Genomic DNA, 22928 nt, shown 5'->3' with positions numbered 1-22928 from the left:
TTCAGCTCGCGTAGCCGGAACTAACTGTTGTATAATACCCCATATGAGTTTGTGTGACCAGTGTGATCCCCTGTATGGGAGGTTTTAGTGGTAACAAATCTACCACATGTCCTGAAGACACCAGTCAGGGGATCACATACTACTACTACTACTACTACTATTAATATTGGTAGTATAATAATTTTGTAGGTAGTTTGACCAGAGGAGGATGGGTCCCCCCTTGTGATCCTTGGTTCCTCCTAAGGTTTCTTCCTCAGCTCTGAGGGAGTTTTTCCTTGCCACTGTCGCCCCTGGCTTGCTCACCTGGAGGATTTACATTTCATGTTAAAACTTTGTCCTTAATGGATTTCTGTGAAGCTGCTTTGTGACATCAGTTGTAAAAAGCACTATACAAATAAATTTGACTTGACTTGACCAGTCCAGCTTCGCGATTTTGAGTGCCTAACTACTCCCTTAATTAAATGGCACTTCAGGCAGGTAGTCTGAAGGCACCGGTTACTCTGCTCTTCACATTCCTCTGCTTGAGCTTCATCAGTCAAACCTGCACAGCTCCGACTGATGGCAGGACGGTGCATGCAGATTTTTGAGCAGTCCCATCGGTGCTGCCCGGTACCTTGTCACACAGCAGAGACAAGGCCGACATGTGCTTAAACTCCCATTAACACATGCGCGGTCTCGGAGCGCCTGAAGGGCCCACGCAGTGTGTAGCGTGAGCATTATGTTTAATAAGCAGTGAAGGAACGGGCCCGAGTCGTGTAATCAGTGTCTGCGGCAAATTTGAACCGGCTCTTTGCTGAAGCTAATTGGTGTTCTGTGGTGGGTCGAGGCCATTTCCACTCTTGTCCCCGCGCCCCGGGGCTGTGTAGTGTGTTTAGAATAGATTGGCCTTTTGCCTCACAGGAATTGATGAATAATGGCTTCGATCGAGTTTATTTAGCTGCGATTCCCTCGTGCCGAAGTAGGCTCGCTACTGTATGAGAGTGTGGGTGCATGTACTATGTGTTTGAGCTTGGGAGAGTAAGAGGATCCTGTTTAGGCTTAGTATTAAAATGCGTCCCGTATCTGGATGTTGCCTGTATATGTGTTTAAAAGACAGGTGTAATCCTGTGTGTGATTTGGAGTGTGTTTGGATCTAGTTTTCCCAGGGTAGTCAAGCATTGTGATTAAATCCGTGTTTAATCTAAAACGATGGAGCCAGCTCTGCTCATAACTTACGTATTCTAAGCGGTGCTGTACGATGCACCAATATTGCTGCACTGAGAATTTAACCCTGTATGAACACAACGATCAGTCACGTTATCGATAGACCTTTAGGTCCATTCAGATATTTAAATGCTCAAAAGTTGTACTCAGATATATTCATATTATTTGTGAGCTGTTCTAACTGTGGTGTGCAATATCTAAAGTTTCCCCACTGCCTAAGCAGTCGCAAGTGTAAATCTAGGGTAATTAAGTTCTAGTGTCCATATTAGTTATAGTCCAGGTATTTCCACCAGAGAGCAAATCTGATGTTGTTGAATTACTTTGGAGAAAATGATCTGCATATTTCACAAAATTAACTTTAAAAAGTTAAACCTTTGCGCAAGAGCAACATGTTATGACACAATTTTTTCTACGAAGAAAACTGTTAGAAAAAAAGAAAAATCAGAGATAGTTAACAAAAAACACAAGCGCAGTGAATTCTGGGTAGTCCTGCGCCCAGTGCTGCGATAGCTGTGTTCCAAAGCTGAGGGAAGCTGCATTTCTTGGCCTCTCTGTCATAGCAGCTCGTTCCAAAGTGAAGAACCCTTCGTATACAGCCTGGAAATGCAGCCTACGGTCCGAGTGATTTCAAGGACACATCAGATGTCTCCTTCCAGGCCTCTGGTTACCCACTGTTCTCTGAGCACGACCGACGCTAAGGGAAAAAAAAAAATTTATTCACGTCCTTGGATTCATCTTCGTTACCTTATAAAGGGTAAAATCACTTATTAATTAAAGCATTCGTCAGTAGGTCGTATATTGTCCGTATGTCGTATTGTATTTAGAAGTATTTGTATATGTAGTTTATTGTACTACATAAGATAATCTCCATTTCTATGAAATGAAAAAGCAACAAATTCAATGCAGTGGCTCCGTTTTCTCTCGCCAGTTCCCTCACGAGTTTGGCGCCGCTCTGGTGGCGTCACCACGTGGCCTCGTTAGGACTGATCCATTTGTGTGACCAATAGACTACTAGGGAGGTGTCTTCATATGACAATCCTACCGAGGACCCTCTCTACTTAGACTGCAGCCTCAGCTTTGGACGCAGTTAATGTTTGTATTTAACCGTATTTAACCTTTTTAACTCTGCGGAACCACCGGTGGTTCCAAAAATGAAGTTCTTTATATTCTTTACTTAATAACTTTGATATTTCATAAGCTGCATTCAAAAGGTGGGGGTCGTATGAGAGCTGTAACTGTCTTCTTTCCAGGAAATAGATGAGTAATGTAATTTTAAAACTTATAATAAAAGAAGCTGAACTCACATTACATTTACATTTTTTTCTACCATTTTTCCACAAATCTGAGCTATAAACTGGATCTCAGATGGTGTCTCTTCACTGAAAAATTATTTTTATAAAAAAATACAAAGAGCATCTAAGATTTTTGGCTTTCAGCAGTAAATTGTAATCATATGGTATTATGTTTATGATCATTAAACGCATTTTCTGTTAATTTGAGGAGACCTTTTACAAAAAAAATAACTTTTTATATTTATTTCATGCACAAATAATTTGCCTTAAGATGTGGGAATGTAAATTCAGATGGAAAAAAACAAAATATGCTCTGGAGAATAAGAGGCTTAACAACCAGTCATATTTAACTAAAACCCTTGGACTATATGATATAAATAAAATATATATTGGCAGATATTCTCAGCTATCGTAATTTTTAATCATTAATTTTAACCCTGGTCACAAAATGTTCATGTTTGTTGGACCCTAATCTGGATGCAGTAGCCTCCTTTGCAAATGTAGACCTACAAAGTATGCAGGTGATGACTGGATCACTGGTGTTGATGCCAAGTTTGTTACTGAACGTTAATGCCAAGTTTAAACGAGGTCTGAGTTGACTTGTGCAGATCTGTGCCGAAGGATGCTCACAGCCTGCTGCTCTGTTTTAGCCAAAGTAAATAATGACTGGAAAAGCATCTAATGATTAAATAAATGATTAGGCCCTCCATATGTTCCGGGCTCTGCTGTAGCCCAGTGTACCATATGTGAAGGTGTATCGCCCCTCCCCTCACCTCTGTCTTCATTCATCCCCTTCTTTCCAGCCTCCCGATAACCAGAAGCTAGGCCTGCTGGAGGCGCTGCTGAGGATCGGCGACTGGCAGCATGCTCAGAGCATCATGGAGCAGATGCCAGCCTACTATGCCACCTCCCACAAGGCCATAGCCATAGCACTGTGCCAACTGCTGCATCTCATCGTGGAGCCTCTCTACCGCAGGTACAAATGCACAGAACTGCACACTTGCAGATGTAATACGTTATCATGGCTTTAGTGCTGGAACCGCAACACAGGTGTGTTACGAAGACGGAAAGTTTGGCATTTGTTTGTGTGAAGGTAACATAACAGGTGATTCATGTTTCAGTGGTGCATGTTTCAGTGTTCAGGACGACCACAGAGCAGGTATTATTTGGGTGGTGGATCATTCTCAGCGCTGCAGTAACGCTGACGTGGTGGTGTGTTATTGTGTGTTGTGCTGGTGCGAGTGGATCAGACACAGTCGTGCTGCTGGCAGTTTAAACCCCCCTTTGTCACTGCTGGTCTGAATAGTCTTCCAAACAAAAATATTTAAAAATTTAATAAATATAGCAGCAGCAGGTGAGCTGTTGTCTCTGACTTTACACCTATGAGGTAGCACTGCTGTGTCTGATCCACTCGTACCAGCACAACACACCCTAACACGTTGCCACCAACATGCCAGTGTCACTTCAGTGCTGAGAAAGATCCCCCACTTTAATAATAGCTGCTCTGTGGTGTTCCTGTGGGGGACCTGACCAAGAACAGGGTGAAAGGGTGTTAACCAAGTATGCAGAGAAACAGATGGACTACAGTCTGTAACTGTAGACGAGTGCTCTGATGATATGTAGATTAAATAAAATGAGTGTCAAGGTAGGTGAACTTAATGAAGTGGATGATTTGGTGTATATTCCAATATCATTTTTGAAAGTGGTTATACATGTACTTTAAAATAATCATAAAAAAATCATAAATTGATGCTAACTGTGTGTAGAATTACAACCACATTTGTGCATAATGTAAATAAAATAAAAAATAAAAACAAACAGACAGGAGTCTTTAAGAAGTAAAGATGGGGAGTGGTTCGTCACTCAGTGAAAGACTGCACAGCCAAATAGTGTGTATAATCCAAGAGTAATGTTTTCTCAATGTAAAATAGCAAATAACTCCTCACCTACAGTGCTTATCATTAAAAGATTCTGATAATCCGGAAAAAACTCTGTATGCGAAGGTCAAGGCTGAAAACCAACGTTGGCTGGCCGTGACCTTTGGGCCCTCAGGCAGCACTGCATTAAAAACAGAAATGGATCTGTAGTGGAAATCATTGCATGGGCTCAGAAACATTTCAGAAAACCACTGTCTGTGACACAAATACTAAAAGTTAAAACTCTACCATGCAAAGAAGAAACCAAATATAAACAGGATCCAGAAACACTGCCACCTTCTCTGGGCCCGAGCTCATGCAAGGTGGACTGAGGTGAAGTGGGAAAGGATCCTGTGGTCTGACGAATCTAAATTTATTATTATTATTGTTATTTCTGACAATTGCATGTTTTTCTATAATAACTATCATACCGATTGCTAAGTAACAAGTTGCTTCCAGGTAATCTTTACTACATTTCTTTACCACATACAAAAACAATAAATGGATGCAGTACATATCTATTAGATAATATCAGACCTGTAACCCGTGTGGTCAGATTCTGAAGAAGAGTATAACATCAGGCCTGCATCAGATTCCAGTGTTGCTCTTAGTATGTCTTTGCTCGGCAGCTGTGACGGCGGAACAACTAAACAAACTAGAATTGGCGAAAAACAAACAGAATACGATTCAACAAACGCGCTGGGCTATAAAATTGCTTTGCAGACTGGAAATAAAACTCCATTCAGGTTAAACTGTCAAGTATTGGAAAAGCTAATATTGTTTCAGTTTTATGGCTGCTTTAAATACTTTTTTGGCAAAAGGAATTATTTATATAAAAGTACATCTGATGCACTGTTAGGGCCTTCTTTGTTTTCCTTTATTTCTTCATTTTGCACATCTGTTGTACAAAAGCAGTGGAATATTTGAGGTTGTGTAATGTCGCAAAAACATCACGACTGTCCTTTTGTCTCAGGCATGAACTGAAGGTGTTGACGTGCCTTGATATAGTCCTTATTGTGTAAACAGCTCCACTTAGATTTAGCCATTTAGCTTAATAGAAGATGCTTCGTTCACTGTTGGCTTATTGTGTTCCAGAAATCTCTGCAGTTCTACACCACATGCTCGATCAAAACGTATTTAAAATGTACAGAATAATACATTTTGTTTAAATGCTGTCCGCATGAGTCAGGTGTAAAAACATTGAGCAAGGATCAATCTAGCCGTGTCCAGATAGTCATAATGTTAAATCACAGTTCCTGCATCAGCATTTTCAAATCGATGGATCCGTCCTCCCTCACGGCCTTGAATTCAACGGGCGAAGGCTTAGAAAGCTGGTTGAACTTCGATTTCTCTCTAAGGCAGCGTTGAAACTGCACAATCAGCACTCCTTACAGTTCTGTGACCCGCTGTTGTGTTTTGTAGGGCTGGGGTCCCTAAGGGTGCCAAAGGCAGCCTGCTGAAGCCTCTGCGGAGCAGGCAAGCTCCGTCTCCGGTGGAGACCTTTGAGGACCTTTCCAAGGATGTCTTCACGATGCTGGGCTACCTGGGCCCGCACCTCTCCCATGACCCTATCCTCTTCGCCAAGATCGTGCGTCTGGGAAAGAGCTTCATGAAAGAGGTGAGCACAAGAATTGGTGAAGAGTTTTACAGAAGTCTTCAGTGCTGAAAAGCCGCTTAGGTGCACACTTCAGTGTTCTGCTGCTCTGAGAAGATTTATTCCACTCATCAGTTAATCTTAACGCTCTTGAGGTTGAACCGGGTGAGTTAGAGCACAGAACATTGTAATGTGGGATATTTACAGGACCGGAGTTGCTCAGATCTGAGCTAGAGCGTGCATGTCCACTCACTGTTTGTCATGGCCTCACATGGTTTGGTCTCTCATTCAATATACAAAGTAAAAAACAAAGTAAAAATCTCAAACATTTCAAGCTTTTATTTTTAGTCCATGTTCTTCACAAATCAGATGTAAATGAAACAGAATAGGTTGCTAAAATTTGATTAATGCAGTTAATATCTTCTAAAATATACATTTTAACACGTAAAGGGGAATTCCACTGTTTTATCAAAATATCTTCATGTTTAAAATAAGTTTATATGTAAACAGTGTTTTGATTTGAAATGTTTTAGAGCATCTTGTTCGCAGTGGTGTCGATAGGAACCAGATGTCTGAGTTTAAAAAGCCTCAAAAAGCTACATAAAAGAAATCTGTGTAAACATTATTAACGTAGAAAAAGACACACGTGTGGGTTCACTGGTTGTCTTGGATTATAAATAAAATTGCTATATATAGTTGTTTCTAATATATTGTTCCTGTCATCACCACTGTGAAGGTATCTGTCTCAGTACGTTTTTCTCCAATGCACCATTTCACGTTAAACCCTTCTGAATGACTGTTTATTTTCTGTGCAAATATAGTTAAACCACATCAGCTAAGGCTGTTACTATTGATTGTGTTAATAATTGCGTAATCTACTGATTTTGATGATAAGTCCAGTAATTGGCTTTTCAAAAAGGTCAGACAGTGGAAATCGACTTAATGGAGCAATGAGACCATGCACAGCCTTGTAAAGATTGTGAAAGATAAACTAGGAAAGCTTTAAAGGGCTTAAAAAAATAGGAAGCGCTTTAAGAAATGCGTACAAATAGTTTGTCAGGATAGGAATAAATATGCATTGATATGCAAATTTTCAACTCCTCCTAATTCACTCGAAGGTAAGTTTTAATCAGTACTTTTTTGGACTAATTAGGTTTAATCAATTAATCATGATGACCCTAGTATCAGCCCTGCCATTATGTTTCCTGTGATACCACTCATATCGCTGGTCCTGTTATTAAGCCTCCCGAAATGCTTCATTTACCAACATTAATATGTAACACTGTGTAACGATGTCTAATTTGGGGTTAATTTTGTTTTCGGTAATAGCGGCGTTACTAATTTATTGCCGGAGCCGGTGTTATGACAGCTGCGTGTGTTTACCTGCATTCCCCCTCATTGTCACTGTGCTCTCGTTCTAATCGCAATGCTCTGACGCACTAATGGCTCCATTAATTGTTTACAGAGTCACATGTGCATATAGCTGTTCTTGTTTAGCATATTCTTATCGCACAGGTACAACAGGAGTTACACGACAAGGCTTTTCGCTCTATAAATCTACCTCCCGTGACTGAAGATACTCAAAGGAAGTCATGAAATGGAGTCCTTTAATGCCAATTTATGACCACCTCTCCTCAAATTCTAGGCTTACACCGATCAGGCATAACATTCTGACCACCTCCTTGTTTCTACACTCATTGTCCATTTTATCAGCTCCACTTACTATATAGGTGCACTTTGTAGTTCTACAATTACAGACTGTAGTCCATCTGTTTCTCTGATACTTTGTTAGCCCCCTTTTACCCTGTTCTTCAGTGGTCAGGACCCGCATGGACCCTCACAGAGCAGGTACTATGTGGGTGGTGGATCATTCTCAGCACTGCAGTAACACTGACGTGGTGGTGTTGTGTTACTGTGTGTTGCGCTGGTACAAGTGGATCAGACACAGCAGTGCTGCTGGAGTTTTTAAACACCTCAGTGTCACTGCTGGACTGAGAATAGTCCACCAACCAAAAATATCCAGCCAACAGCGTCCTGTGACCACTGATGAAGGACCAGAGAATGACCAACACAAACTGTGCAGCAGCAGATGAGCTATCGTCTCTGACTTTACATCTACAAGGTGGACTGACAAGGCAGGAGTGTGTAATAGAGTGGACAGTGAGTGGACACAGTGTTTAAAAACTCCAGCAGCACTGCTTTGTCTGATCCACTCAGACCAGCGCAACACACAGTAACACAACACCACCACGTCAGTGTTACTGCAGTGCTGAGAATGATCCACCACCCACATAGTACCTGCTCTGTGAGGGTCCATGCGGGTCCTGACCACTGAAGAACAGGGTAAAAGGGGGCTAACAAAGTATCAGAGAAACAGATGGACTACAGTCTGTAATTGTAGAACTACAAAGTGCACCTATATAGTAAGTGGAGCTGATAAAATGGACAATGAGCGTAGAAACAAGGAGGTGGCCATGATGTTATGCCTGATGGTGTATGTATATAAGAATACGAGGAGGATTAAAGGTTGGCACATAAAATCTGCTTCAGAAAACGTCTGATGAAGGCATCGGCCTTGCAATGTGAAGATCAGCTCTGCTCTGTATGATTAGGGTTGTTCCAGTGTAGGAAGTGGTCTGCTTTCGTATAAGTCTGCAGTCTCAGTGGGATGTAGTGCTGTAAGCCGGTATTGATCTGCATTTGAATGATCTCTCTCTTTCTCTCTCTCTGTCTCTCCCCTCTCTCTCTCACCCTGCCTCTCTGCCTCATAGTACCAAAGTGAAAGCAAGCAAGACGCCAAGGACAAAATGGTGAGTCATGAAAGAGTGAAAAAGTGCAGCGGAGCAACGAAGGCAGCACAAGCCTTTTGAGTGAAGTTGGAAGAAAAACTAATTTTTGTAACCTTGTATGTGTTCATTATTACAGTGTCTGTGTTTACATGCAAAAACGTTTGCCAATCCGATTGAATATTTTCCGATTATAGATTCAAACAGAATTCAAACATTTTCACTCTACTCAACAATCTGATGGAAAATCTCCATTTACATGCTCACTACAAGCAATCAGATCCAAAATGATGCGCATGCATAGAGAACCACTTAGTGTAGACGTTACCATGACAACCAGCATCACGTGAGTCCAGTCAGAGTGAGATGAGCAGCAGTGAGCAGCGCTTGTGTTTTTAACTGCTTTAAAATGATGTCAGACTCAGGAAAACGTCCTTCACATGTCCTTATTAAAGAAGGCCGAGAGGAAGACGTCGTGTTCTGAGACACATAAGCTGGACGTCCGTCCCACCGCCGTCTTTTAAAGACCAGAGCATAAACTTCGTCTCCTCTGCAGACCAGTTTCTGCTCCGCCATGTTGAACGGTATAAACTCTCACTATGACGCGACAAACATGATCAGAACGGACTTAAACTTTCCGATAGGGAATGTAATCAGATACAGGCGTTTACACGGATATTATTCTTCTATTTAACGGATTATTTACAGGATTACCCACCTCGATCAGTCGGATAGAAACTGTATTCCGAATGGCCTCCTTTGGACTATTCTGTTCCAGTTAAGGTGTATACATGGACGTATTCTATTCCGATGGAGCTGTGGATTATTAACGGATTATTATGCTGCATGTAAACGTAGCTAGTGATTTATTTACATGGGGGAAAGTGATTACAGCTCTTGCGTTCTAACAGTTTAACACACTATGATCAGACAGTATCTGTATGTGCTGGTTTAAAGAGTCTGTGATATTATTGCTCTTGTTTTTGTCTGCACTTGCGGGAAGCGCATGACTGTGTGAGATAGATATCTTCAGAGTAGTATCTGTTGATACTGGAAACATAAAAGCCACAGTGCATATTTTGGCTATTATAAAAATACACAGTGCGTAAAGGTTATTTGTGAAAACAATACATCGCCATTCAACCATGATCCTGTTTTTGCTGAAAGTGCATCCATAAAGTCTTCTCTAAATAAAAACTTAGCATTCTGAATAAAAAAACCCAGTGTTGCTTTTTTCCATGCAGTTTATGTACAGCTGCAAGTAAAGCTGACTCTCTTCGAAAGCCGTGAAGTATGAAGGCACAATGAGCAGATTTATATATTAAGCTCCCTTGGTGGGATGATCATTACTAGCTTTCATCATCTTTCTGTTGCTGTATCTTTCCCTCTTTGTTTTTTCCTAATCTCTCTTTTTTGTTTTTTGTTTTTTTTTTTGTGTGCATTTTGTCTCTTAGGACTCCTTGCTCAGCTGTTTTCTCAGTATTGCCGATCAGGTGCTGCTGCCCTCCCTCACGCTTATGGAGTGCAACGCCTGCATGTCTGAGGAGCTCTGGGGTTTCTTCAAGCTCTTCCCCTACCAGTACAGGTACTGCCAATGCAGATGGTGCTTGACCTGCATCATATCTCCTCCATGGAATAGCTAGATAAATATAGATGCTACTTTGGTTTGGTTTGCTGCTTTTGTGTGGTATTTAGTAAAACTTTAACAGCTGTTAATAATGGCGTAACGATATGCTCAGCTTGTGCTCAGATTCGTGGTGCTGGGCTCATGATTTAATATTCTATCATTATTTTGAACAAATTAGAAAGATTACCGTATCCACGTTGTCTCACAGCCTCCTAATAAGAGCAGCATATATGATATTAAACATGTTGGTACCTTTAGTTTTATACAAAGCAGTTGCGTGAGATGACCGAATGCAGTTAATATAGCTCACCTAAACAGTACCACAGTAATGGTCCCCAGTGTTGGGTCTCATTTACTGCCAGTTCCTTTATTAATATTTTTCGTGCAAGCTTCATGCAAGACACTTAGGCTCAATCCCATTTCACCCCTTGCCCCTACCACTTAGCTCTTAGCCATCTGTTTTGCGCTTTCTCATCTCGGGGTAGGGTGTCCTGATTCTTGTTGAGAAAGATGGGTAGGGCGAAGCCTCCGAACTGAGGTTTTTCAGAGTCTCCAAACAGAGTGTTAGAATAAAGAAAAACCAGCAAGGTGGCGGCGAAGAGACCAAATGTGAGAATTCTCTGTTTAAAAAATGCAACAACCACTGTATTAGCTTAGTTTAGTGTCGTTTCAGTGTATTTTGGTCCTTTTCTTCATAACAAGCATAAATCACTAATAGCATGCTAATGTCTCAGTAGCTAGCTAACTAAATTTCCCGTCCCACCTTAAATAGTCCAGCAGTTCTGACGTCTGCAGCGCCAGAATGTAACTGCTGCTCCATTTAAGGTGGAACGGGAAAATTCGAACAAGAAGCTGGCGGATATCTGACTTCAGCTTCATATCACTGAAGAATTAGGGGTGGTGATAATAAATAATTGCCCCCCTCTTTGAAGATCATATGATGCCCTAAATGTAACTAAAGCCCAGCAGTGAGGAGCTGAACTTTACCCTCCTCTGCTGTCACTGCAGACTGGCAGGGTCGCCTACAGAGCAGCGCTGGTAGCTGTTAATGAAGTGATGCTCTTTTTATTTGAGGGTCCCATTTCAGAGGGAAAATTTCAACCACTACCCTGTAGCTCAGTTCCAAGGGGCAACACTTGAAAACAAGGGTTAGGGGTGAAAATAAGAAATGGGATTGGGCCTTAGATTCCCACACAGTGAGTTGAATTTGTGAGCATGCTGAGTAATGTGATATCTACCTATAATATGCTGAGTAATTAATTCTCTGTAAAAAGTGAGTCACAGCAGTTTGAAAAGGTCTTCTCGCCTCCTTACAAATGTGTCCATGTTCTGTTGGTCCTCAGGTATCGACTCTATGGGCAGTGGAAAAATGAGACATATAGCAACCACCCGTTACTGGTGAAGGTGAAGGCCCAGACTGTGGACAGGGCCAAATACATCATGAAGTAAGTTCACTTCCCATTGTATAATTTACACTCTTAAAGGACACTATTAGGCGACCCTTGACTAAAAACTGCGAGCTTTAAGTGACCGTAGAGCCCATGTGTCAAACACAAGGCCAGCGGCCAAGATCAGGCCCACCACACAATCCTATCCGGCCTGCAAGAGTATTTTAATTTTCTATTAATATTACATATTCACGATGTTCTGCACTACAGTCTCCAGCATGCACTGCCACGTAAAGTGCTCCAACTCTCCTACCCCAACAGCAGTCTATGGGACAGAGGTTACACCTCAGTTCTGCACAATTTTGTGCAATTCCACATCAGTCATATCACCAAAATGCATTTCAGCTGCAGTCCAACCAACATAAGCACTTAACCTCAGCTCAGCAGCTCAGACACTGAGCCAAAGAAAGGATGCCAGTTGTCTAGTTTAAGCAAATAGGTAGGTTTTGAAAGACTGAGCACCTGGAGACATTTAAACTTTAAATATTTCAAGAGTCCATGTAATATTTCAAGGTCTGCTACAAGTGTCTGTATTTTACTGATGAAGTTTTTGCATATTTGAAGTAAACAGTGGCCAGTTCAGGTTATAGCACAGCATTAATTAAAATTAAATATATTTTTTTTTTCTCTGGCCCACAGATTTGATGAGCTTTTTTAATATGGCTCTTTCACTGGTTGAGTTTGACACCCCCGCCATACAGCGAGCAAACCTTGTAGATGACATGTTGCTTTTCAGCCTTGTGTTATTGGAAGGCAACTCAAAATGTCAGCTCTTAGTGCCACCTTAATGCAGCACTTCCTTGAGAAGTGTTTACCTTGCTCTTTTTGTGTGTGTGTGTGTGTGTGTGTGTGTGTGTGTGTGTGTGTGTGTGTGTGGCCTTACGCCTGTCTCCTGTGCATTTTTGATGAGCTCTCTTAATGAACCAGAAGCCTTGTAGAATTGCTGCATCAGGCGTCTCTGTCTTTTCAAGTGGCTTGAATAAATTATGATATTTGGGCGGATAATTGGTGGCTGGAGATGGAGAGACGTGCGTCCAGGTGATTGAGGTAAAGGAGAGCAGAGTTTAGGCCGTTGCCCGCCGGGGACTGTCGGAACAGATTTAGGGGGAGAGTGAAGAAAGCGCAATGTCAGGGTTAGCCCAGCCTGTCAGAACGGCCCAAAGAGAGCTGTATTTGTGGAGTGTAGACAGCTTTGAACTGTTTTGTCTATCTTGGCTTTAGTGGCTTAACTTTTCAGAGGATGCGATGGGCTGATCAACTAGGCTTAGTGTGCCTATCAGACATTTTAATGAAGGTGCTGTAGATGATGTTTGCCATTTTTAAAAATTAATTTCTGGTAATAGGTTTTCCGTCCGTTTTGTGGCAGCCACGCACGCGCCATGTGCACTGGTACTCGGTTAGCCATTTGAGGTGCCAGTATTTTAACACAAACGGTTTATTGAAACTCTGCAATAAGACTTACAATTCAGTGAAACACTGCGTTTGTTTTAATGCTCATATTTTTCAGCAAGTGTGTATATTATCCTTTGTCACTCCTGATTGGGTTGCCAAGGACGTGATTGAGAAGGAAGATTATTGTTATTTAGGTTAACTGATCATATTGGCACATCGTCTACTGAGGAGAAAAGACCTTGTGTAAGATGACAAGTCCGCTACACTGGATGATGAGGACTTGTCGCCTTACAAAGGCTCTTTTCTCCTCAGTGAACGATGTGCCTCTTATTATTATTAAATCCAAAGAACACTGGTAGTTTTCACATTGGATGAAATGGAAGTTCTTCCATACATATATATATATATATATATATATATATATATATATATATATATATATATATATATATATATATATATAATAAATATAAATTGATAAACTGATGAATTCCTCTGCTTGCTGCTAATTGTTGTGCTGCTGAATTTTCTCCTCCATTTACTCAGTGTCCGACACCAGCTGGTACCATGTGACACCAATGACCACAGTTGTACCTTTTAAGGGTGCTTTTACATTGTTTGTACCTTGCACAGTATCTTTGTTTCTAACAGTGTATGCAAAATAGGCTGTAGAGAGACTGTATTTCCTACCATGTATGTTTTAGTGCACAGTGTGGTTAGCTGGGTTTCTGTAGCTCAGGTTCTCAGTATTTCTGCTCAGTGCTCGGGTGCGCAGTGTGTTATTTGGAAAGAAACAGCTTTATTGATAATGTCCATAGACGGCTGTTCTGTAAGGGCTGCGTTTGACGAAGCGTGTCAGTTGGAAACTTCAATGTGATTTGTGCTGTCGCTGTGCTACAGAGACTGTTGTTGAAAGAGACGTGAGGAGCAAAACTATTAAATGTACTTTACATACAGCTGTACATAAAGACTTTTTTTGATGTGAAGCAAAACATGCTTGATTCAAGGTAACTACTGTAGCATAGGTAGCTAATGTGCTTCATTTAAAAAGCAGATAGTTTTTATTGATCTAATTTTTAAGGTATATTGCACTCATTTACATCAACAACTTAGTTTTAAGTACGTTACTCAGTATGGTATTGGAGTACTAAAATATGTACTTGATCTGATAAAAAAAAAATGATTTGATTACAGCTTTTGAAGAAAGGAATCAATCAGAGACGGCATGATACCGTTTTTTTCATGTCCCGTTCCAGAATTTTCTGCTGATATCGGCCAAACACTGATACACGTTAATGCAGATCAGGATCAGAATTGAGCTTTATTGGCCAGGTTTGCTTACAAATACAAGGAATCTGGTTTTAGTTACAGGAGCTCACAGTGCACAGTGTCCGACAAACATGTAGAAAATAAAATAAAATAAAACAAGCATTCCTACCATCACACACACACACACACACACACACACACACACACACACACACAGTCATACCTGTAAACCTTGATAATAATATACCATCTTTACATTCAGTGCTTTGTGAAATTTCCAGTAGTGTAATACAGACATATAAAAAAAAACAAAGCTTTTTGTCATTTTATTTTTTACATTAAAAAATAAAAGTCTGAACTTAATTTTTTGGCCAAATAATAAGTGCATTTTAACATTCCAAAATCTATGCGGTTCAGCTGACGCCTTCAGATTGTCGCATTTACACCCCTATTTTTTTGTTACCTATGATAACTATAAGAAGTCGACCTCCTTTGTTGATCGTCAGGTAGACAGTTAACCCATTTCCCACTGAAAGACCTTGGATGGATTTGGCTACACTGCTAATTGGTACATAGTCTAATTGGGGAATGAGCTGTTGAGACAACAGAAAGTGTAGCAGTCAGACTGAATGGCTGAGCAAGTGAGCAAGGCCCAAGAAGTCCCTTGGAGGGTCTGAGATGGCCTTCGGTGGGCCACCGGCCTCAGGGTAAGAAGTGATGACAGACTCTAAAAAAAAATCTGATGAGGTTTAAAAGCCTGCAACTTTTGTACACGTCAGCGATGCTCATAAAGGCGACCCAAAGCTCCTGACATAGTTGCTGAAAGATGGGCTTGTTTCTGTCACTCTTTCGAGGAGCCGTATCTCTGTGGTCTTCTTTATTCATCGTTCCCACTGGCCCTGATAGCTGTAATGTCGGTTGAGAGGGACATGAGGGAGGTCTATTACTTATCCTGACAGTCCTGCATTGGTCTGAGAAATACTCCTCATAGAGGTTACTCAGCTCCTGTGTGGCCTGCTGTTGCCCCTTCTGTTGCTTTACCAGAGGATGTTATTTAAGCAGTAGAACCCGAGAGGGAGTGTGTTATCGCGAAATAACATCACGGCTGCGATTTGGTCGTAGATCATTACAGCCGTGATGTTATTGGCGATAACACATGACCTTGAGTGTTCTGTTGCTTTTATACAACAGTTAAATAAATACAGTAATAAATTAATAAACTGGGCTGTGAACGCGGCGTTTAATATGTTTTAATGTTCGCAGTTCCTTCACCAAATTATAGTTCCTTAACGAGCAGCTTGTTGCTACGTCAGAGTAACGAACTCTGCTCGCTGCTCAGCCGGCAGTTCGTTCTCCAGCTCCTCACACTAAATTCCCAAACTGTCATCACCACTGAGCAGCTTTTCAGTCGGCAGCTGAGACAGAAGAACAGCTGAACAACCTGGAATCAGCCAGAAATGAACCCAACACCATTCGCCAAACTAAATGGGCTGTAAGATGCTTTACAGACTGGCTGGAACAAAACAACGTTAATACTGATCTGGCAAAAACTGACAAAACTGAGCTGAACTTGATATTGCAGCAGTTTTATGGCTCAGTCTGATTTGATCAGACTCTGAAGATCAGACTACACGTTTGGCGAATGGTGTTGGGTTCATTTCTGGCTGATTCCAGGTTGTTTAGCTGTTCTTCTGTCTCAGCTGCCGACTGAAAAGCTGCTCAGTGGTGACGACAGTTTGGGAATTTAGTGTCGTCTCATCTTCAGAGTCTGACTAAATCGGCTGTCGGTCAAATGTGATCTTAAAAGTGTCCGTTTTCTGTTTGTGGCAAAGTAAGAAGTAAAAACGTTCAAATGTCTTGAGCGTCTCCTACAGCTGTCAAAGTCGTTGCTTAGCAACGGCGTCTCAGTGTTTGTGAAAAATCCCTGATGTTATGGTGAAATAACAGCACGGTTAGAACGCTTCTCAACCAATCAGCTTGCGTGGCCGGAACTAACTGTTGTATAAAAGATTATATTTGGTGTTTATCGTCAGAGTTCATACTGGTCATTAACAGTTCAGTAAGGTTGTTGCGTGTTGAGATTATAACCTGTTTCAGTGCCAAGAGATTTCCACAGGGTTCATTTTATTTATTTTTTTTAATTCCACGCATTTTTCTGCGTTCTTTGTGTTCCTTCAAATTAAATATTTAATTGCAAACTAATAGTTTGTGCACCTTGAGAAGGATTTAAGTCATTTTGTATGCATTTTTCCAATGAGCACAAGACTTATCCCTGTATTTATCCCACAGTGGCTAATCCATCACTAATGTGCTTTTCCCCACGTTAATGGCTTTCCGTCCCCGACTGCTTTCCCTCTCTGAAGCAGCAGCAGTGCCAGAAAGTGCTCTGCCCTTATAGACATAATTAAGGCTTTTAGGAATCTGATCAGCTGTTCCTGTGGTGATCAGTACCTTGCAGTCAGTAAGCACTGCCTGTTGTACTGCAGTAGTAGAGAGTGCTACTGCAGCTATCCTGTGAGGTCTCTGAAGATGTGTTACCAGTATTATTTAATTAACATACTAATCTAGTAGTTCTGTCTTCTTTCATTTCACTCTTTTACTGCCATCATTCAGAGTTCCCTTGTGATGACTCTGGTGGCTCCTCTGTCAAACTGGTCCAAATGGTGTTATAGGCCACGTTAGGGCTGGACAATTAATCGAAAAGTAATCGAAACCAACATTCGGAACCTCTTGCCGACGTAATCTTGCCCATGTCGGTTATGATTTTTTAAAAATTCTGTTAATCCTTTCCCGACTCTGTGTGTTCATGTACTGTCCCCTTAAGAACTTACCACCACCCCTGTAGTCATGTGACTCCGCCACGTCCGGTCTGCGACATGGAAGCCAAGGCTTCGTTCAGGTAGAAGGCCACAGCAGGTAAAAGTGGCCCAAATCTGATTTTCTCATCAAATCTGATTTTTTTTTTTTGTTTGGCTGTTCACAATATCTATTGAACATGATCTGTATGAGACATCAGTCTGAACAGATCAGCTCCCAAACTGACCCACATGTGCAGAAGAACAGAGCGTCACGCTGCTTCACGGCTCATCCAGAGGTAAACAATCACGACCGCCAACGAACGCCAGTCGCTCCCGCAGGATCAGCTTCATCTTTACCAGCATCACAGAAGCCATCATGAAGCTGCACTGACTGACAGCTGGGCTCATCACCCAGAATGTGTCCAGCTCGCCGTAAAAAGGGCGCGGTCAGTTCTTTGGTTCGCGTCTTCGGATTCTTTAAAATTTGCTTTCAGACTTCTAACTGTTCTTTGATGCTGCAGCCTCGTTCTCCTGCGGCTGCGTTTGGACATTTCTTTCAAAATCTCTTCAAACACAGAGGGTTCTGGATGAGTCTCTCATACTTTTTGTACAGAAACATCAGCCTAAATGTTTGAGTCTCAGCAGCGCGAAATCATGACGAATGTCGAGTTAGATTGACGTAAAATTCACGTGAATTCCGATCTGGCTGTTGAGACGATTTGCAGAACGTATTTACAGTACAGACCTTGTCGGTGAACTATGAGGGCAAAAAAACAAACAAAAGACAAACAAAATAATTGTTCATTTATCGTAATTGAGGTAAAATATTCAATTAATCGTGATATTGATTTGAGGTCATATCACCCAGCACTACTAGTCAGCCAACAGTAGTTTAGCCCCGCCCATTCAAACTGAAGTTATAAAGAGTGTTTCAGCCTGGGCTGCTTTCTGAATGAGGCACAATACAGGACAGTATGTTATATTTATAAAAGAGAAGGAAAAATGTAGAATTGGACCCTTGTCATATTCTATGGGCCTTGTGTTTGACATGTGAGCCTTAGAACTTGAACCAGATTATTCAGTTTAAAATATCATAGATTAAAATGTATTTCCTTGATGAGTTGTCAATGATTAGTTGGCATTCAGCTTGCAAATTTTAGACCCTTCAACCGGTCATTCTTACAGCAAAATAACGGTCACAGAAAAGTCTGCCTGTTCTTTCTTCCCACATAGTTTTTATATACTATTTTTAATCCAGTCGTTTTTGAAGGCTTCCAAGTTTATAGACCACTGAGCAAAAGGCAGAGAACAATGTTCACTTTTGCTGTATTTGGTCCTGGTTTAGGAATCAAATTTGTGTGAAGTTACTGCTACTTCTGTCTTTGCTGATGTTCAGTTGCCACACTTGTTCATTTTCTCCATCGTGCTGTTGCAAATAGGGCTTTGTATGGGAATTTACAAAGAGATGCATCATTTATGCCATCAGAGCTAGACGTACATTAGTAACCTACAAGTATGCAGAGAGGGATGGAATGAGAGAGGGCCACTTCAGTGTATTTGTGAGAGAGAGTATTCAGGTGACGGAGTGCGGGAGGCTGCAGTGTTGCCGCAGAGGATCTCGCAGAGCACTGAAGCAGAAATGAAGGACTGCTCTTGATTCTTTAGGATTACTGAGAGGCAGGGACCCCACACTCACACTCACACACAACCTTAGAAAATTTCCCATTAGATTTTCATGAGGCTTCTCGGTGAACGGCAGCTGAATCCTGATGTACTCTGCTCTCTTTAGGTTTTTGGTTTTGTTCAACCAAGATCCGTATCTGTCTGCAGACACAGGCCATATGTTTTATAAAACCCACACTGCTGTTTGACAGGACTTGTGTGATTCTGTGTGTGTGTGTGTGTGTGTTCACAAAGCCTGTTCCTCTCCCTGCCTGTTAGAAATGGACTAGCGTTATTCATAGTGATTAGAGCTTTAATTGGGCCTGAAATTTTGGTCCAAACCTGAATACGCTTTCTGTCCCAGTCCAGCACGCTGCGTCTCGTTTTCAGTCTGAACCTGACCCTAGCCAGACAGAATTCTGTCCAAACCTGACTCGAACCCCATCATCATGTTTTGAGTCTAAAGCTGATCTGATTACAACACATTTCTGTCCGAAACTAACCCGAACCGGCCCATGATCACCCAAAGTGCTGAATTAAAAATGGCATAGTGCCGGTTACTGTTTAGTGACTATAGCCGTAATTAGAGCATGGATAGGAAAAATCTGAAACAGTGTGCTTCAAACTTTCCATACTGTGCTAATCTCTGTATATTGCTGATATAGTGAGATGTTCAGCCTTCACCTGAAATATTTCAAGCAAATTTCAAATTTCAAGTAATCTCACTAATACATACCTCATTAAATGGACTGGGTAGTGGCCAGACTTGACCCATCTGCTGTCAGTATTGTTTCTTAGACAAGAAATGTGAGTTGTAGTATGTGTAGTATTGTGCTACATAAAGGAGGACAGTTTAGTTTACTAAATAACGGTGAAAATACATCAATAATAAACAATTACGGACACTTCCTGATCATCGGCCTTCATCAGTACTCAGTAATCGCTGAAACAAACCAACATGAATAGGCCCTTTTCATAAGAAACTGAAGTGGGCTAACAGTTATTAACCTCAGAAATACAGGCGTTCGTATCACTTCAGCCACCACAGAAAGGTGCGTCACTTTATCTCTGTCATAGCTGCCAAGATTGGAATTGGAGGATGAGTCCAGAACTGTTGGAGAACCAAACACACAACAATGCAGGGGTTCCTACTAAATAAAGGATATAAATGATTCAAAAAACTCCTTCACAGCTATCAGAGTACAGTAACACCAGCCAACGTCTACAGAGTGATGAATCGATGGAGGTGAACATAACTATAACTAAAATACTAGATTAGCCGTGTTAGCTGGAGATATTAAAACAGGTCGCTAACAAACTAATTAAAGCGGCAAAAAGCTAAACGTGCACATCCCAGCAGGGGGCGCACCGGGTCATCAGGGTCCGTGGCGCCGCTGTCATTGCATTTATAATCACTCAGCTGGTTTCCTGATACGGTTAATCTGAAACGAGAAAACATGACATACTAAAAAGTCGCGAGGCTGTAGTAGCTTCTCGTTCAAATTTTCCCGTTCCACCTTAAATGGTGCAGCAGTTACATTCTGGCAGCTCAGGCACCATTTAAGGCGGAACCTCCGGCACCAGTAAACGAACATCTACTCTCCGCTGAGCACTCGCTCTCTCAGATACTGGTTATTTTTGAGGGAGAAAATGAAAACTGTTCCTCTGAAAGCGGCTGCAGCAGCAACTTTAAAGCACAAACTGCACTCAGTGCAACGTTAACTTGTTAGTCAGCAGCGCTGAAATAAAGACACAGGGGTTCTTTTACTCCGAATGACAGTTTATTCCTTTATTAACTGCACAAACTCGTTTTCCTCTGCTCATCGTCAGCTGACTGACCACTGAAACTGAGATGAGGCTGTTTTCGCTTCAAGCTCTAATACGTCAGTGAGCTCTACACGCTCCACTCATCGTTGTTGCTGCTGTTATTGCTTTAGCGGTAGCGGCGTCACCTGCAACGAGAATTTCCAGCAGAAAAAAATGTGGAAATGTGAAAAAGGGCTGATTGACTTCTTTATTTTTCTTACTTGTAGTTGTGGAAATGGGCATAAAGTTCTAAAACGGGATGAGAATAAGGTAAACTTGACCTGGCTGCATGTTTAATTCCTAGCGGTCAGTGTTTTTGCTTCGTGATGAGCAGTATTAGGGATTTTGTGTTTATCCGTACAGAGATGCTGTTTTTTTGCAGTGTTTCTCCAGAGAGCTGTGAGAGTCTAAGTTCTGTGTTCAGTGGCTCAGTGGCCACTGTTAATGCACTGTTCCTCTGTCTGTTGCTTAGTAACAAGAGACTTGCAGTACATGTTGGTGTACATTCAGCCGCTGTAGTGATCTATAGTGCTCACTAGAAATTACAAGTGATTGTGGGAGATTGTATTGCCCTCAAAATCACTCTGCAGATCTGTTTTACTACTCAGTGGTGCTCAACACGCAGATAGGGGTCCATTTCGGTCACAGGCACAGTCCCTCTAAAAGGGAAGAGCATCATTCCAAAGTGCAATACACATCAAATTCTCCCTTGTGGTTTTAGTAATGAAACTAAATGCTCTGCGTGCAGGAATTATGAATGATCACAACATGCAAACGTCTTTGTTTTGGGAGAGGAAAGAAGTGTTTCTTTGTAAGTGTAAAATGTGGCATGTTTCTCCACAAAGTGCTGCAACATCTCAAAATAAAAGACTTCTTCTTAACAAAACGTGACACGGCATTTCAGAATAAAAGCCTTGTGCCTGAGAGCTTTTCTAATTCTGTTGTGCTTCACACCAGCTAGTTCATACTGTTACACATCAGTTTCATCAAATATTTAGATCTTTAGGAGATTTTGAGGTAAGGTGGTAGTGAGGACATCGCAGATTAGTCTGATTAAAAAAAATGAATTAAGACATTGTGACTGAGTTTGGAGTGGTTGTCTAGTGTGGCTCTTTTTAAAAATGCTTAATTATCAAAATTCCTGACAATAGATGTGTTTATATACACCGATCAGGCATATCATTATGACCCACCTCCACTTACTATATAGGTGCACTTTGTAGTTCTACAGTTACAGACTGTAGTCCATCTGTTTCTCTGATACTTTGTTAGCCCCCTTTTACCCTGTTCTTCAGTGGTCAGGACCCCCATGGACCCTCACAGAGCAGGTACTATTTGGGTGGTGGATCATTCTCAGCACTGCAGTAACACTGATGTGGTGGTGGTGTGTTTGTGTGTGTTGCGCTGGTCTGAGTGGATCAGACACAGCAGTGCTGCTGGAGTTTTTAAACACCTCAGTGTCACTGCTGGACTGAGAATAGTCCACCACTCAAAAATATCCAGCCAACAGCGTCCTGTGGGCAGCGTCCTGTGACCACTGATGAAGAACTAGAGGATGACCAACACAAACTGTGCAGCAGCAGATGAGCCATTGTCTCAGACTCAGACATCTACAAGGTGGACTGACAAGGTAGGAGTGTCTAATAGCGTGGACAGTGAGTGGACACAGTGTTTAAAAACTCATTGTGAGGGTCCATGGGGGTCCTGACCACTGAAGAACAGGGTAAAAGGGGGCTAACATATCATAATCTGTGTCAGGAGAGACAAAACCATATAAATCCTGCCTTATTACTGACTCTGAGGCAGGAGGAGTCATTTGCTCATTGGGCTCTGAAGGTTAACCAAAGCAATTAGCCTCCACAGTGCGGTTTAAGGAACACTCACGGACAACTACTGTGTGTGGTTGTGCTCAAGTCTCTGTCTCTCATATTGCTCGCTTGCTTTCCCCCTACACATTCTCTGCCTCTCGCTCTCTCTGGTGCTCTTCAGCTGACTTCCTGTCTTTTTCTCGTTCTTTCTCTTTTGCTCTCTCTCTTCTTCTTTTCTCTGTTTTTCTTCTTCTCCCTCTGAATTTCGAATAGAGCTCAGGGTTCCCTCATTAAAACTGATGACACTCTATTCACAGCAAGCCTGCT

General features: G+C 41.6%; 1 protein-coding gene across 1 annotated transcript in view; it reads left to right on the top strand.

The window, feature by feature from the left end:
* The window catches only part of thoc2 (THO complex 2), a 104404-nt gene that overhangs the window by 23474 nt on the left and 58002 nt on the right, over nucleotides 1–22928 (top strand). The window contains exons 11-15 of the mRNA XM_036569369.1: nucleotides 3299–3471; nucleotides 5834–6029; nucleotides 8777–8815; nucleotides 10246–10376; nucleotides 11762–11863. Of these exons, the coding sequence (XP_036425262.1) occupies nucleotides 3299–3471; nucleotides 5834–6029; nucleotides 8777–8815; nucleotides 10246–10376; nucleotides 11762–11863 (641 nt within the window). The remainder of the gene's footprint in view (nucleotides 1–3298; nucleotides 3472–5833; nucleotides 6030–8776; nucleotides 8816–10245; nucleotides 10377–11761; nucleotides 11864–22928) is intronic.

Source organism: Colossoma macropomum, unplaced genomic scaffold (genome assembly GCF_904425465.1).
Source record: "Colossoma macropomum unplaced genomic scaffold, Colossoma_macropomum, whole genome shotgun sequence".
Classification (NCBI taxonomy): Eukaryota; Metazoa; Chordata; class Actinopteri; order Characiformes; family Serrasalmidae; genus Colossoma; species Colossoma macropomum.
This window is presented reverse-complemented; position numbering and strand designations above follow the sequence as displayed.